Below are 16,710 nucleotides of genomic sequence, written 5' to 3'. Positions count from 1 at the left end.
AGATGAAGAGCCACTTCTTGTGGCAGCTCAGAAATCTTGGGTGCAAAGTGGGTCTTAACGCAGTCATTGTCAACCTGGTGCCCTCCATGCTTTTTGGATTATTATTGACAGCCATGCCGACTGGGGTTGGTGGAAGCTGTAGCCCCAAACAACTGGAGGGCTCTAGGTTGGCAAAGCCTGCCTCCTTTAGGATCCAAAATAAAATGTCAGGAAGCAAGGGGCAAAATTGGCAGTTGCAATTCTGCAAAACAGCCAGCAACAGATTGCCTCCACCACTTGTGCGACGCTGGTAAGAACATAAGAAAATACAAAGAGCCTGCTGGATCTAGCCAGTGGCTCCCCTAGACAGGCATCCTGTTCTCACAGGGGCCAACCAGATGCCTGTGGGAAACCAGCCACTAGGATTCGAGCACAAGAGCCTTCTCCCCTCTTGTGATTTCCACCAACTGCTATGGAGAAGCATTGCGGCCTCCAACTGTGGAGGCTGAGACAGCCATCGTGGCTGGTAGCCCTCACTAGCCCTCTCCTCCTCCATGAAGGAGGGCTTTAAACTGACTAATGTGGGGGAGGGAGACAGTGCTCCTGAAGGTAGGAGTCTATCAACTGATGAAGATGATCATCCAAATGTCATAGACCAAATGGAGCAAACAGCACGCAGACCTAGTGGTGGGAGGAAAAAATCCTTAAATAAGAGACGCGGGGGAATGATTAATGGACTTCAATGTCTGTACACTAATGCGCAAAGCATGGGAAATAAACAAGATGAGCTTGAGCTCTTGGTACAGCAAACTAAATATGACATAATAGGCATCACTGAAACCTGGTGGGATAAGTCCCACGATTGGAATGTAATAATGGGGGGATACAATCTATTTCAGAGAAACAGACCAGACAAGAAAGGAGGAGGAGTGGCGTTATATGTCAGGGATGTGTATACCTGTGAAGAGATCCAAGATTTAGAACCTCAAAGCCAAAGTGAGAGCATTTGGGTCAAAATTAAGGGAGAGAAGAATAACAGAGACCTCATTGTGGGAGTTTACTATAGATCCCCAAGCCAAACGGAGGACATAGATGATGCCTTCCTGGAACAGATAGCCAAGCATGCAAAAGGAAGGGAGATAGTAGTAATGGGGGACTTCAATTACCCGGATATTTGTTGGATGTCAAACTCAGCCAAGAGCATAAGGTCAAACAGATTCCTCACTGGCCTTGCAGACAACTTCATTGTCCAGAAAGTGGGAGAAGCAACAAGAAGAACAGCCATTTTAGATCTGGTCCTAACCAATGTTGATGACCTGGTTAGTGGGGTAGAAGTGGAAGGATCATTAGGCGCGAGTGATCATGCTCTTCTGAAGTTTACTATACAGCGGAAAGGAGCAGCCAAGCATACTAGGACTCAATTTCTTGACTTTAAGAAAGCTGACTTCATAAAACTTAGGGAAGTGCTGGGTGAGATCCCATAGACAGTAATACTAAAAGGAAAGGGAGTTCATGATGGCTGGGAGTTTGTTAAGAGGGAGATAGTAAAAGCACAACGTCAGGCAATACCAATGAGACGGAAACATGGAAGGTGCCTAAAGAAGCCAGGGTGGCTATCTAAAGAACTTTTAACTGAGTTAAGATTAAAAAAGGATGTGTACAAAAAATGGAAAAGGGGGGAAACCACCAAAGAGGAATTCAAACAAATAGCCAGCACGTGTAGACACAAAGTCAGAAAAGCTAAAGCACAGAATGAACTCAGGCTGGCTAGAGAGGTGAAAAGCAACAAAAAAGGCTTTTATGGGTATGTTCGTAGCAAAAGGAAGAACAAAGAAACAGTGGGGTCACTCAGAGGAGAAGATGGTGAAATGCAAACAGGGGACACAGAAAGGGCTGAACTCCTCAATGCCTTCTTTGCCTCAGTCTTCTCCGATAAAGAAAACAATGCCTGACCTGAAGAATTTGGAGCAAATGATTCAGCAAAGGAAACACAGCCCAGAATAACTAAGGAGATAGTACAAGAATACTTGGCTAGTTTAGATGTATTCAAGTCTCCAGGGCCAGATGAACCGCATCCAAGAGTATTAAAAGAACTGGCAGATGTGATCTCAGAACCACTGGCAGTCATCTTTGAGAATTCCTAGAGAACAGGCAGACTGGAGGAGGGCAAATGTTGTCCCTATTTTCAAAAAGGGGGGAAGAGAGGACCCAAATAATTACCGCCCAGTCAGCCTGACATCAATACCAGGGAAGATTCTGGAGCAGATCATTAAGCAAACAGTCTGTGAGCACCTAGAAAGGAATGCTGTGATCACCAATAGTCAGCATGGATTTCTGAAAAATAAGTCATGTCAGACTAACCTGATCTCGTTTTTTGACAGAATTACAAGCCTGGTAGATGAAGGGAACGCAGTGGGTGTAGCCTACCTTGATTTCAGCAAGGCATTTGACAAGGTGCCCCATGATATTCTTGTAAAGAAGCTGGTAAAATGCGGTCTTGACTATGCTACCACTCAGTGGATTTGTAACTGGCTGACTGACCGAACCCAAAGGGTGCTCATCAATGGTTCCTCTTCATCCTGGAGAAGAGTGACTAGTGGGGTGCCACAGGGTTCTGTCTTGGGCCCGGTCTTATTCAACATCTTTATCAATGACTTGGATGATGGACTCAAGGGCATCCTGATCAAATTTGCAGATGACACCAAACTGGGAGGGGTGGCTAACACCCCAGAGGACAGGATCACACTTCAAAACGACCTTGACAGATTAGAGAACTGGGCCAAAACAAACAAGATGAACTTTAACAGGGAGAAATGTAAAGTATTGCACTTGGGCAAAAAAAATGAGAGGCACAAATACAAGATGGGTGACACCTGGCTTGAGAGCAGTACATGTGAAAAGGATCTAGGAGTCTTGGTTGACCACAAACTTGACATGAGCCAACAGTGAGACACAGCAGCTAAAAAAGCCAATGCAATTCTGGGCTGCATCAATAGGAGTATAGCATCTAGATCAAGGGAAGTAATAGTGCCACTGTATTCTGCTCTGGTCAGACCTCACCTGGAGTACTGTGTCCAGTTCTGGGCACCACAGTTCAAGAAGGACACTGACAAACTGGAACGTGTCCAGAGGAGGGCAACCAAAATGGTCAAAGGCCTGGAAACGATGCCTTATGAGGAACGGCTAAGGGAGCTGGGCATGTTTAGCCTGGAGAAGAGGTTAAGGGGTGATATGATAGCCATGTTCAAATATATAAAAGGATGTCACATAGAGGAGGGAGAAAGGTTGTTTTCTGCTGCTCCAGAGAAGCGGACACGGAGCAATGGATCCAAACTACAAGAAAGAAGATTCCACCTAAACATTAGGAAGAACTTCCCGACAGTAAGAGCTGTTCGACAGTGGAATTTGCTGCCAAGGAGTGTGGTGGAGTCTCCTACTTTGGAGGTCTTTAAGCAGAGGCTTGACAACCATATGTCAGGAGTGCTCTGATGGTGTTTCCTGCTTGGCAGGGGGTTGGACTTGATGGCCCTTGTGGTCTCTTCCAACTCTATGATTCTATGATTCTATGATTCTATGAATTTGTCTAATCCTCTTTTACAGCTATCCAAGGTGACCATCGCTGCCTCCTGTGGGAGCAAGTTCCACAGTTTAATTATGCACTGTGTGAAGGAGGACTTTCTTTTCTCTGTCCTGAATCTTCCATCCTGAATCATTGACATCCCTGAGTTCTAGTGTTAGGAGACAGGTAGAAATAAATTTCTCTATCCGCTTTCTGCATGCCATGCATACTTTTATAAACTCTTGACTCGCCTTTTCTCTAAGCTAAGAAGTCCCAAATACTGCAGTCTTTCCTCCCAGGGGAATTGCGCCATCCTCTTGACCATTTGGGTGGCCCTTTTCTAAACCGTTTACAACTCAAGATATCCTTAGAGGATACCCACACTGTTCTGACTTCCAGCTCACCCCAAAGTCGCATGAAACAGCAGCAGGCCCTGCTTAAAACAGAGCCCCCAAACAGACCAGCTGCTCTTCCCACAGCCCCACAGCCTCCTGAATTATAGAGCAGCAGCAGCATGCCTGTGAACACATTTCATTTGGCAGGGGACTGAATTTTGGCCAAGCCGTCACCAAGGAATTGGGTCGTAATGTCTGGGCTCAGAATCAAAGATGCCTTGCCTGCAGGAGAGTGATCAACCTCGGCCCTCTCCTCCCACAGGACCAAATTACCTTTGTATCTCCTCTTCTCTTCTTCTGTCAAGTGCTCTGTTCTGATCTTGGTCACAACATTCACGTTGTTGGCCGTATAGACCTTGAGGGAAACAAGGAGGAGGAGGGAGAGATGTAGAGAGCCCAGCTAGTTCTGGAAGCCCCCATAGAAGTGGCTATGGGGTAACTGACAAGGAGGGTCCCAACTCATCCTCATCCTACCCCAATTCCCAACACAAAGGTGCCAAAGCACCATCTCATTAGGGCTCCTCTTGTGGAAGGGTCTCCCAGGGAGGCTCACCTGGCGCCTTCCTTACATAAAGCCTTCCTCTTCCTCTTCCTCTTCCTCTTCCCTATCGCCTTTGGCTTATTAAACTATCTGTGGCCGTTTAAACTCTGAGGGGGAGTACTGTTTTTGCTTGCTACTATGGGATGCATTTTTGTAAACTGCCCTGTGATCCACAGTATAGAAATTTTAATAATAACAACAACATCTCAATATATAATATGCACAGTAAGCTCTTTGGAGGGTACAGCTAGCCTGTGTCATTTGGAGTGTCTGTAATTCTGGTAGGGAAAAAAGGAAAATTGCATAAGAACCTCCACAGCCGTACCAAAGGCCCACTGCGCCCTTTGAAAGCAGCAGGCCAAAACACCTCTCATTAAGTTCTCAAGCAGAACTTCATAGTGAAAGAGGAACACTTGATGCCTCTCAGAGACATCCCATCATCAAAACCACCTAAGAGCATAACAGCCCTGCTGGGTCAGGCCAACCGGGGCCCACCCAGTGCAGCCTCCTGTTCTCACAGTGGTCAGCCAGGCGCCTCAAGGGGATGCTCACAGCGCAGGACGCAAGCCAGGAGCCCCCTCCCCTCCTGTGGCTTCCAGCAACTGGCATTCAGAAGCATTTACTGCCTCCAAATGAACGTCATTGATAGCCTTCTCCTTTGTGAACTTGCCCAACCTATTTAGAGCCTCTTGACATGGAGGCTGCATTTCTCTGGAATGTTGCCTAAAGCTGCCAATGGACATTTCTTCTTAAAGCCACTGAAACTGGTCCCAGAGAGTTCCAGAGGCTCATTTCACCCTGTCTTTTGCTTGTCATGAGCACACTGCCAATCCATGTTTTTGTCAGATAGCTGTACATGCTTACACTGTGAGACAATGAAGCCCATTATTTGCTGTTTGCTTTTCCCAGACCATCTGAGGCCTTGTGAACCTCATTCATGCCACTCTTCCGAATCAGAAGCAAAGGTTTTCAGGCTGCATGCACTTTTCATCAGGTGTCAAGTCCTCATGGCTGCAAATTAAAGCTCTGCGGAAGGGGGAGATTTGTGGGCAACGCCTGGAGAAATCTTAAAATGCTGAGCAAGGCTCCTAGCTGTCAGGGAAAAGGGACATCAGTACAAGAGCAACAACTGACCTTTGCATCATAATCGCTCACCAATTCACTCTTCTCAGTTCTCCAGACCCAGAAGCCAGACGTATTTCTGCAAGAGACAGGAAGCTATCAAAAAATCTGTGCTTCTGCCTTTACAAACTGGCTGTTGGAAGTGCAACAGCAAGGACCATTGGGTTTGTAACTCAAGAACTGACTCTGTTAGTGTTAACTAGCCAAGAGGGTGCCAGGTGGTGGTGTTGCATGATGTACATGGAGGTAGCATGTACATGGAGGAGAACCATGGACTTGAGCACCTTGGGAGAAAAAGCAGCATATAAATGTGATAGATAGATAGATAGATAGATAGATAGATAGATGATAGATAGATAAATAAATACATACATACACTACCCACCTCTTTAAGGAAAGAACCAGGAAGGGACTCAAACTCCCACCAGCCCCCCGTGCACCTAGGGGAGCCCATTACCACTCCATGGTGGCCTTGGCATAGTTTCTTAGCAGGATGAGAGAGAGAGAGAGAGAGAGAGAGAGAGAGAGAGAGAGAGAGAGAAAGAAGAGAAGAGGGGAAGGCTTCCTCCACCTCCTCAGAGGCTTTGGATATGGGGACAGACAGGGTTGGGGAGCTCTGGATGCCTCCTCTCCCTGTGCCAGACTCTGAAACTGGGGCTATGTGAGATCTAGGGCAGGGGTAGCCAACCAGGCAGCCTTACTTATGGGGGTGCCATTGCAGTTCAAAATGTCTGGACAAGGGCAAGGCTGCTTGGGGAACAGCTGCTGGAGACCCAAACTTGAGCCTTGTCCCTCCCTCCTAAAGGGCAAAGGAGAGCCTGAGAGCTCTGGCCTCCTCCTCCTCACCTTTCAAAGGCAATGTTCCTCGTGTCCAGGGAAGTGCTGATGATGGGAGAGGTGAGCCGCCTCTCCACCTCCTTGGTCTTCGGGGTCATGGAGTCCAAGGTCAGGCGCTTGATTTGCTGGGTGATCTCAAAGCGCTCTGTGGCAACCACCTTCTCATCGTGGTTCACCTCGATCAGCTCTGCCCAGTTCCCAGTATCTGGAGAGAGGAGGAAGATGCCTTTCTGGGCTCCTGGCCAGCACATGCACACAAACGCCCTTACTTGGGAGTAAGAGAGTGGTCTTTATTTGGGCAAGTAACATGACAGGCTCAGCAACAGACAGAGGGCTCAGGAGTCACAACTGAGGAGTTCAGGTGCAGAGCAAAAAGTTGAAAACTGGACGAAAGAGACAGAGAAGTTCCTGTGAGTTCCCTCGCCCACCTGACAAGCTTTTAGGGACAAGGCATGGCCTGCTCACTCACTCACCTTGTCGGGATATCAGGATTGATATCCATTGGGGGAAGAGCAGCTACTCCCAAGTGTGAAGGCAGCACCTGGTTTTTAAACTGATTGCTGGGTTTAAAATGGTATAAGGTTGATGTTTTCCTTTATACTTTTGGATTATTATTTTTTCAACAAAATAATATTACTGTGCATCACTTTGAGTGTGTCTTTTTTTTGGCAGAGAGCCAGTGTGGGATGGAGGTTAGAGTGTCTGACTAGGCCCTGGGACAAGCCAGGGTTCAAATTCCCACTCAGCCATGAAGCTCTCTACATTAACTTGGGCCATTCCTTGCCTCTCAGACTAATCTACCTTACAGGGTTGTTGTGAGGACTAAATGAGGAAGGGGAGAACCATGTACACCACCTTGAGCTCCTTGGAGGAAAAGGTGGCATATAAATGCAACAAATAAATGAATACATAAAAAACATTATGAACTGTTTAACCCAACAGCTTGGGGAAGCTGAAGCATTGCAAGGCACATTCTGCTTACTCCTCTGTAGACCAATAACAATAACCAACCATATTGTCAGAAGAGCATTGTTTAATGTCTGGATAAGATATAAAGACTTACTTGAAAACAAAACCCCAAGATGGTTATCACCAATGGAGGCGAAGGCTCAGAAAAAACTTAATATGGAGGTCAAATGGCCAAAATATTGGGAAATTTTGGAACAAGAAGGAGACAAATTGAAATTGCAGAGTTTTGAGAAATTAAAAGATAAAGTGCGAGACTGGTTTCACTACTATCAGATAATGGAGGCATATAACTTGGATAAGAAAATTGGCTTCCAGGTGGAAAAATCAAAATTAGAACAGAACTGTTAGATCCTAAAACTAAGACTTTGTCAAAGATGTATAACTTGCTGTTGAAATGGAATACTCAGAATGAAACGGTGAAATCTGCTATGATTAAATGGGCACAAGATGTTGGACATAACATTATGTTTGCTGACTGGGAACAGTTGTGGACCACAGGTATGAAATTTACGGCATGTAATGCCCTAAGAGAGAATATTATGAAAATGATATACAGGTGGTACATGACACCAGTCAAGCTTGCAAAAATCTATCATTTGCCTGATAATAAATGTTGGAAATGTAAAGAAACTGAAGGTACATTCTTTCACCTTTGGTGGACGTGCCCAAGGATTAAGGCTTTCTGGGAGATGATCTATAATGAAATTAAAAAGGTATTTAAATATACCTTTCTGAAGAAACCAGAGGCCTTTCTCCTGGGCATGGCCAGCCAATTGGTGCCAAAGAAGGATAGAACTTTCTTTATGTACGCCAGAACAGCAGCAAGAATACTCATCGCAAAGTACTGGAAGACACAAGATCAACCCACCCAGATGAAGGTGATGGACTATATGGAACTGGCGGAAATGACTGGCAGAATCCGAGACCAGGGAGAAGAGTCGGTGGAAGAAGATTGGAAAAAGTTCAAAGATTATCTACAGAAACACTGTAAAATTAATGAATGTTAGAATGATGTTGGATAGAAACTAAGTGGTCTTTTGCTGTAATGCTATAAGGGAATATGAGAAAATGGTTATTAATAGGTGGCAGGGAAGAATTAGAGGTTTTCAGTTTATCAGAGGGAGAAAGCATTCCCCAAGGGGGGGAGGAGAGCAGTGAATCTAATAGAAGGGAGCAAGAGGAACAACAGGGAGGGACCGGTTGTTCCCAGGAAAGGCAAGGGTTCAGTTCTAGCTCAGATTCGGAGGAGGGGAGATACAGGCCAGCTCTAGCCAGGAGGTTAGAGAAAAGAGCGGGAAAGCGAAGGGAAAGGCGCCTTCGCCATTTTGAGAGTGGCTGGTCATGGAGAAGCAGAGCTCAGAAGGTATCTGAAAGAAGTGACTCTGAGGAATAATAGTTAAGAACTGTTTATAAGAATGTTTTGTTAATACGCAATAAAAAGTTTTATAAAAGAACAAGAAGCGTTTGTGTGGTGATCTGAAGAGGACAACGACCAGTCCTGACAGAATACCTTCTGCTCTGCGCCTCTTCACTATAAGTAAAGAAGGAGAAGCCAAAATGGATGGAGCTGTGGCGCCAGTTGGGCAAGGAGAAACCCCCGCGCTCCAGCTAACATTACAGGACTTATGGCAACAGAACTTACAGTTGAAAAGTCAAGTCGACGTACTATCGGCAGCACCGGGAGAACATAGAACCATGCTGCAATCGACGTGTGGAGATAGAGTGAGTAAAACATTTACTGTACGTCCACGTAGCTTCAAGGGAGAAAGCTCTGAATACATGGCTTTCAAGACAGAAATTTCTTACATAATTGAGATAAAGGATAAAGAATTTCAATCTGAGCAAGAGAAGGTTGCTTATGTGATTAATTTCTTGGAAGGGAGGGCTAAGGACTGTGTTATACCCCTCATATCTCGGAGGGATGTCGCCCTAGGAAATCTACAAATTTTTCTGCAGTATCTAGACACAATTTTCTTAGACCCTGCGCATGAAACAACCACAGCTAGGCAGCTGTTGAGAATGAGACAAGGAAAAGACACTGTGGGAGTTTATTGGTCCAACTTTAGTTTGCTGGTGCAGAAATTAAAATGGGATCTGAATTCCCCAACAGTTGCAGCCCTTTTTAGGGAAGGACTGAATAATGAGATTTTAGACCAATTGGCCCAAATGCCAGAACCTAGTTCCTTGGACTCTCTGGTCCGAACGTGCCTGCAATTGAGCCTACGCGTGGAACGGAGGGCTAGTGAAAAGAAGGAACAATGGAGACCACGGTGGCGGGAAAATAATATCGAAAGTACAGAGAGCAGAGCGGGCAACGTGACAGGACGAGAGCGGCCAGAGCCCATGGAATTAGGAGCAGCCAGACCCCTCCCAGTTACTACCTCTTCCATGGTAAGAGGAAATGCAGGGAAAGGAAGAGATGCAAGGCGTTGCTTTGTCTGTGGAAAACCAGGGCATCTAGCACGACAATGTCACAATCGTAAAGGATGGGAGTCTCTATCTGGAGCAGACATGAGACACGACAATTGCCCAGAGGAACTGCATCAGGGAAACGAATGTCCCCGGCTGGAAATGGGAGCTTGCAGCCGGGTGGAGAAGCAATAGAAGGCTCTCACGCGGAACCACCTATCCCAGGGCTAACGGTGAAGGTGCAACTACAACTACCCAATGGACACAGCGTCCAGGTAGAGGCGTTGTTAGACTCAGGAGCGTCAGCAGATTTCATAGACCAGAAATTGGTACAGGAACACAAAATCGCTTTGTTACCTTTGAGTTCCCCACTGCGAGTGAAAACAATCGATGGCAGACCGCTACTTTCAGGAGAAGTGACTTATGAGACTCCACCAATGAGAATGGATATGGGTCATCACTCAGAGACCAGGGCATTTCATGTGACCAAACTAGCTGGGCACCCAATGGTGCTGGGCATGAGTTGGCTCAATCGTCATAATCCGGTAATTGCCTGGCATCAAAGATCTTTGGTTTTTGGTTCGATATATTGTATGACACATTGTTTGGGGCAAAAGGGAAAAATCTCGGTGGAAGTAATGGGAACAGAGGTAGAAGGGAAGTTGATGGGGAATGAAAGTGAGATTCCATCACAATATATGGCTTATCAGGATGTTTTTTGTGAAAAAGAAGCAGATAAACTTCCACCACATAGGCCCTATGATTGCAAGATAGATCTAGTCCCTGGGGCACAGTTGCCACCAAGCAAGATATATGCCATGTCGGAAGTAGAATCTGCAGCATTGAGGGAGTTCCTGCAAAAGAATTTGCAGAGAGGTTTTATTAGAGAGTCTACGGCCTCTGGGGGTGCTCCTGTCTTTTTTGTCAAAAAGAAAGGTGAGGAAGGGGCACCAAGATTAGTATGTGACTTCAGAATCCTTAACAGTCAAATGAAGCCTAGTGTGTGCCCACTGCCACGTATAGATGACCTCTTAGAGAGAGTAAGGTCAGCCAAAGTCTTTACCAAGCTTGATCTACGAGGAGCATATAATCTGATAAGGGTCAGAGAAGGGGATGAGTGGAAAACCAGTTTTTGTACTAAGTATGGTGCATTTGAATTCTTGGTAATGCCTTTTGGCTTGCAAAATGGCTCAGGGGTATTTCAAACCTTCATCAATCACGTCTTAGCAGGTATACTGGATCAGTTCTGTGTCTCTTATTTAGATGACCTCTTAATATATAGTGAAAGTATGGAGGAACACGTAAAACATGTCACACAGGTGTTAGAGAGATTGAGGACCAACAGGTTATATGTGAAGTTAGAGAAGTGTAAATTCCACACACAAAAGGTGGAGTTCCTGGGATATTGCATTTCCCACAAAGGGGTGCACATGGACCCCAGTAAAGTTCAGGCAGTGGTGGAATGGGAGGCACCTAAAACTAAGAAAGATCTACAGAGGTTTTTAGGATTTGCTAATTTCTATCGTAAATTCATAGGTAATTACTCCAAAATCACAGCGCCACTAACTGATTGTCTAAGAGGCAAGGGGCCATTCAGATGGACTGAGGAAGCACAGAAGGCCTTTGATAAATTAAAGGTGGTGTTTGCTTCAGAAAAATATCTTATGCACCTAGATCCAAGTAAGCGTATAAAGGTAGAAACTGATGCCTCTGACAGGGCTATTGGGGCCATTCTGCTGCAACAGGACAAGGAAGGGGACTGGAGACCCTGTGCATTCTACTCTAGAAAATTAAATCAATCAGAACAAAACTACACCATATTTGATAAGGAACTTTTAGCTGTGCATGCTGCCTTTAAAGTGTGGAGACATTTTTTGGAAGGGGCATCACATCAGGTGGTGGTACAAACAGATCATAAGAATTTAGAGTATTGGAGAACTGCTAGACAGCTAAACCAAAGGCAAATTAGGTGGGCAGAGTTTTTTGCTGGGTTTAATTTTAGGATTGAGTACATACCTGGGCATCAAAACATTCGTGCAGACGCGCTATCGCGCAAACCTGAGTATATGGAAGGGGAAGCACCTCCCAAGTTGCGAGAAATGCTGAGATCGGATCAGTGGGGGTGTGCAGCCGTAGTAGTGGACGGCAGGGAATTCCGGCAATTGACAGTAACAGATGAGTTTGCACAAAAGAAAATGGAGGAACTGAGAAAAGGTAAAGGGGAAGAGGAAGGTTTCAAAGAAAAAGATGGATTGTTGTACAGGAGAGGGGTGCTGTATGTACCTGCAGGTGAATTAAGAGGTAAAGTGTTGAGGCAACATCATGATAACCCGACTGCAGGACATTTTGGTAGAGAAAAGACCCTGTATCAGATCACACGGCAGTTCTGGTGGCCAAAGTTGAGGGAGGAAGTAACACAATATGTAAGAGGTTGTGAAGTATGTCAACGAGCCAAGGCACCCAGAGCAGCTCCCGCAGGGTTGTTGCAACCTATGCCCACGCCGGGAAGGCCTTGGGATGTGGTGTCTATGGATTTTATAACGGATCTACCGTCATCGCACAGGCAAACAGTGATCTTTGTAGTGGTTGACATGCTAACCAAGATGGCACATTTCATACCATGTACCAAAATTCCGACCGCACAGGAAACTGCAAAGATGTTTTTAGATAATATTTTTAGGTTGCATGGTATGCCATCACAAATCATTTCAGATAGAGGGGCCCAATTTACATCACAATTTTGGAAGAGGTTAATGCAGTTACTAGATGTGGAGCTAAGCCTCACGTCAGCGAGACACCCGCAAACCAATGGGGAAGCTGAAAGAACGAATGCAACACTACAACAATATCTGAGGTGTTATGCTGGTTATCAGCAGAGCGGGTGGTTAGAGAAGTTGAGTCTAGCAGAGTTTGCGTATAATAATGCAATGCATGTGTCTACGGGCAGAGCCCCATTTGTGGCAAACTATGGCTTGCACCCAAGGGCATTCCCAGGTCAAGAGGAGCAGTTAGCAGTACCAGCAGCAGAACAAATGATAGAGGAGTTGAGGTGCATGCATGAGATATTGAAAGAGGATTTGGAAGAAGCTAAAGAGGCTTACAAAAAAGCTGCAGATAGGCACCGGCGAGTTGGGGAAGAAATCCAAGTAGGGAGCTGGGTATGGCTGTCTACCAAGGGACTACCAATTCGAGGGAAGTGTAAAAAGCTAGAACCAAGGAGATTGGGACCTTTCCAAGTAAAGGCTCAAATTAACCCAGTCGCTTTCAAGCTTCATTTGCCTGAAAATATGAGAATACACCCTGTATTTCATAGATCTTTATTGTCAGTGTTTGTACCAGCACATAAGTATCAAATCTCAAGGGAACCACCTCCTTTCCCCACCATGATGGGGGAAGAAGAGACCGAAGTGGAAGAGATATTAGACTCGAGAATAAGTAGGAGGAAATTACAGTATTTGGTTGCATGGAAAGGGTTAGATGAGTCTGAGAACTCATGGGAACCAGCAGAAAAAATTAACGTTCCGGAATTGCAGCGAGAATTTCATAGAAAATATCCCCACAAGCCAAAACCCCAGAACTGGCATCTTCAAGAAATTTTTGAAGAGACAGATAGCGAGGAAGAGGAGTTCATAGGGTTCGGTCCTCCAGAAACAGAGGAGAGCGAGGAGGAGGAAGGGGGGCTTAGGGGAGGGGGTGATGGCAGGGAAGAATTAGAGGTTTTCAGTTTATCAGAGGGAGAAAGCATTCCCCAAGGGGGGGAGGAGAGCAGTGAATCTAATAGAAGGGAGCAAGAGGAACAACAGGGAGGGACCGGTTGTTCCCAGGAAAGGCAAGGGTTCAGTTCTAGCTCAGATTCGGAGGAGGGGAGATACAGGCCAGCTCTAGCCAGGAGGTTAGAAAAAAGAGCGGGAAAGCGAAGGGAAAGGCGCCTTCGCCATTTTGAGAGTGGCTGGTCATGGAGAAGCAGAGCTCAGAAGGTATCTGAAAGAAGTGACTCTGAGGAATAATAGTTAAGAACTGTTTATAAGAATGTTTTGTTAATACGCAATAAAAAGTTTTATAAAAGAACAAGAAGCGTTTGTGTGGTGATCTGAAGAGGACAACGACCAGTCCTGACAATAGGTAAAAAAAATTTTAATGTTATAATATTTAAAAATTGAAGATTAAGATGAATGAAGAGGGGAGGGATTTGCTGAATTAACAATTGGAACGGGAATACATAAAAGGAAGGCGTGAGGAGGTCCGGGAAATAAGCAAATGAAAAATATGTGATAGAAAGATTGAACTGTTTTTTATCTATTTTTATTTTGTATTTTTCTTTTTTCTTTTTATTCTGTAATTTTTTTGAAAATCTTAATAAATATCTTATATAACAAAATAACAATAACCAAGGACTGTGATAGCCACCAATGGGTGCCCAAAGGATAGTAAAGGCCTGATGTGGTCAGGTGACATTAATGGAGCCAACTCAGGTAGGTGAAGGGCTCTGCAAGTTTCTGAATTTTGCAGAGCCCTTCTTCAAGTGGAATGAAAACACCATTTCCTGGGCTTTGTAAACAAACAAAGGCAAAGGTTTTCAGTTAGGCCTTTTTGCTTTACTAAGCAAGAGGCATCACCTGGGTGTCAATCCAGAAATGCATGTTGCACTCTTAGCCTTTGGGGGGAAAACCCAAACATTATCAAGGAGGCCATGTACTCCACCTCTACCTGCCCCACTGCAGAGAGACTGTCTTCCTGCACAACTCACAGCACAATCCTAACTATGTTTACTCAGGAGTAAGCCCTATTGAACTCAGTGGGGTTATTAGGATTGCAGCCTTACTTTCTGCCTCCAACAGACTGCTGGGTTCACTGTTGGTGACGCCTCTGACTGATGGAAATGCCCCACCTCTTGCCCTCCAGGGCCCTACAATCCCAGCCTGCAAGCCCTGTCGCCCTCTCTGCCTACCTTCTTCCCCCCTGAAGATCAGACTGCGCTTCCCTCGTTCCCAGCTCATGTTCTCAAATCCCAGCAGTGTGATGTCAACTCGCAGCTTTGCACCGCTCTTCCAGATGCGGCAAACATCGCTGGGGCAAACTCTGGAAACCAGCGGAACTGTTGGTTGTTGGAGAAAGGGAGAGAAAAGAAAAGTACCTTTTGCAAAAGAAGACAGCAATGCCCAAGGTCCCCTGTGAGGTCAAACCCATGGCCCACAGAGTCTGGCCTTCTGCTTCCAGGACTGGCCTCCTGGAGAGTTCCAGGAATCCCATCTGCAGCACGGCACTGGGAGAGCAAGGCTTCAGGAACATCATGACGAGCTGCTGCATGTCAAAATTTACCACTATACGCATAACCCAGTAGCTAGCTGTCTTACAGCATCCAATTCCAAACAATAAATCTGCATTTTGCAGACGTTTCTCTCACCTGTCCAGAATCTCCTTCCTATCAGTTTCATTGGAGGACCCCACCCCAAGTTCTAATATTACAAGGGAGGAAAATCTCTCAGCACCGCCCATGAACTCACAAATATCTGGCAGGCCCCTTTCCAATCATGCTTTTTCCTAAACTGGGTGGCGGCAGGTGAGGACCCTGCAGTCCCTCCAGATGCTGCTGGACTCCCAACTCCCACCACCAGCAGCCAGCCTTGGCAAGGGCCAGGTGAACAGGAGCTGTAGCCCAACAGGGAGTGCAGAGCAGCATGTTCCACATCCCTGATATAGCATTTCCTTGTAGGGAAGATGCTCTCACCTCTTGTGGTTCACTATCTAGCATGTGGTTTGTATTTGTGCACTCAGGTTAAACACAGACCCTTTGGGGGCTCTTAGGGAGTTTTGGCAGGACAGACACATAGACATAGTGCAACATAACTGAAAACAAGCAAGTCCCAGTAAGAGTGAGGTGAATAGAAAAGGAAATACACAGCCTCAAAGAAAAGAAAAGGAAATTTAATTCGAACGTACCCCAACTGGTGAATTCCCATTTCATTTCCACATAAAAATCTGGTGTCTGTTGGAGGAGAGAAAAGAGCACAGTTGTGATGTGTGATTCAGACTGGGGTAGGGCCTATAAAATCCAATGTGTTACTTTAAAATGAAATTAATGCAATATTGCACAAATGGCATGGAACTTGAAGCCTGCAGGCCTCATGATGATGAAGTGGCCACATCATTAAGTGGTTTCATAAAGAGAACTTGGTCAACACACAGATGAGCAGCAGGCGGCTGGCTGTTCTGGGTGCTCTTTAAGCTCTTACCACCCGCTGATCTTTGAGGCTTGCAAAAAGCCCTGTGATTTGAAGCTTCAACAATCAGCCAATAGCTGAGGCGTCAAAGCGCTTTCACCAGCCATGACTTTATAAGACCCACAACTGATCTCATATATGGCAGCAGGTGGGTATGGCTTGGCCAAGTGGAGAGGTCAGGAGGGCCCAGTAAGGCCAGTGACCGAAGGTTCCCTGCTGCTGTTGCATTAAGACATTAGACAGAAGTATTAGGCATCTGCTGTTCTTTTCACTGTGTTCCTCCAATGACCGCAACACCCCACTTCATATCCTTCAGCACAATTTTATGTACATCTACTCAGAAGTCCCCTTCATGGATCACTGCCTTGCCGTGGCGAAGGGGCTTGAATATCTCAGAGAAGCTATGAACTATGCCGTGCAGGGCACCCAAGATGGACAGGTCATAGTGGAGAGTTTTGACCAAACGTGATCCACCTGGAGCAGGAACCGGCAAGCCACTCCAGTATCCCTGCCAAGAAAACTCCATGGACAAAGACAACAGGCATATAAAAGTTATGACGCTGGAAGAAGAGCCCCTCAGGTCGGAAGGTGTCCAACATGCTACTGAGGAAGAGCGGAGGACAAGTACAAGTAGATTCAGAGCTGATGAAGCGGCTGGGCCAAAGCCGAAAGGATGCT

General features: G+C 45.8%; 1 protein-coding gene across 7 annotated transcripts in view; it reads right to left on the bottom strand.

Annotated features, from left to right (window-relative positions):
* ANKRD13A (ankyrin repeat domain 13A) overlaps positions 1–16,710 on the bottom strand; it is a 47,449-nt gene that overhangs the window by 9,990 nt on the left and 20,749 nt on the right. For 6 of the 7 annotated variants that reach the window (XM_083470945.1, XM_083470944.1, XM_083470946.1 and 3 more), the window contains 5 exons: positions 15,752–15,797; positions 14,760–14,906; positions 6,443–6,638; positions 5,609–5,675; positions 4,207–4,288 (listed from right to left, as the gene is read on the bottom strand). In XM_083470945.1, coding sequence (XP_083327071.1) covers positions 4,207–4,288; positions 5,609–5,675; positions 6,443–6,638; positions 14,760–14,906; positions 15,752–15,797 — 538 coding nt within the window. Of the gene's footprint in view, positions 1–4,206; positions 4,289–5,608; positions 5,676–6,442; positions 6,639–14,633; positions 14,907–15,751; positions 15,798–16,710 lie in introns of all 7 variants that reach the window. The other variant, XM_083470943.1, reaches the window with a different exon arrangement.

This window comes from Podarcis liolepis (genome assembly GCF_965112155.1).
Source record: "Podarcis liolepis genome assembly, chromosome: 13".
NCBI lineage: Eukaryota > Metazoa > Chordata > Lepidosauria > Squamata > Lacertidae > Podarcis > Podarcis liolepis.
This window is presented reverse-complemented; position numbering and strand designations above follow the sequence as displayed.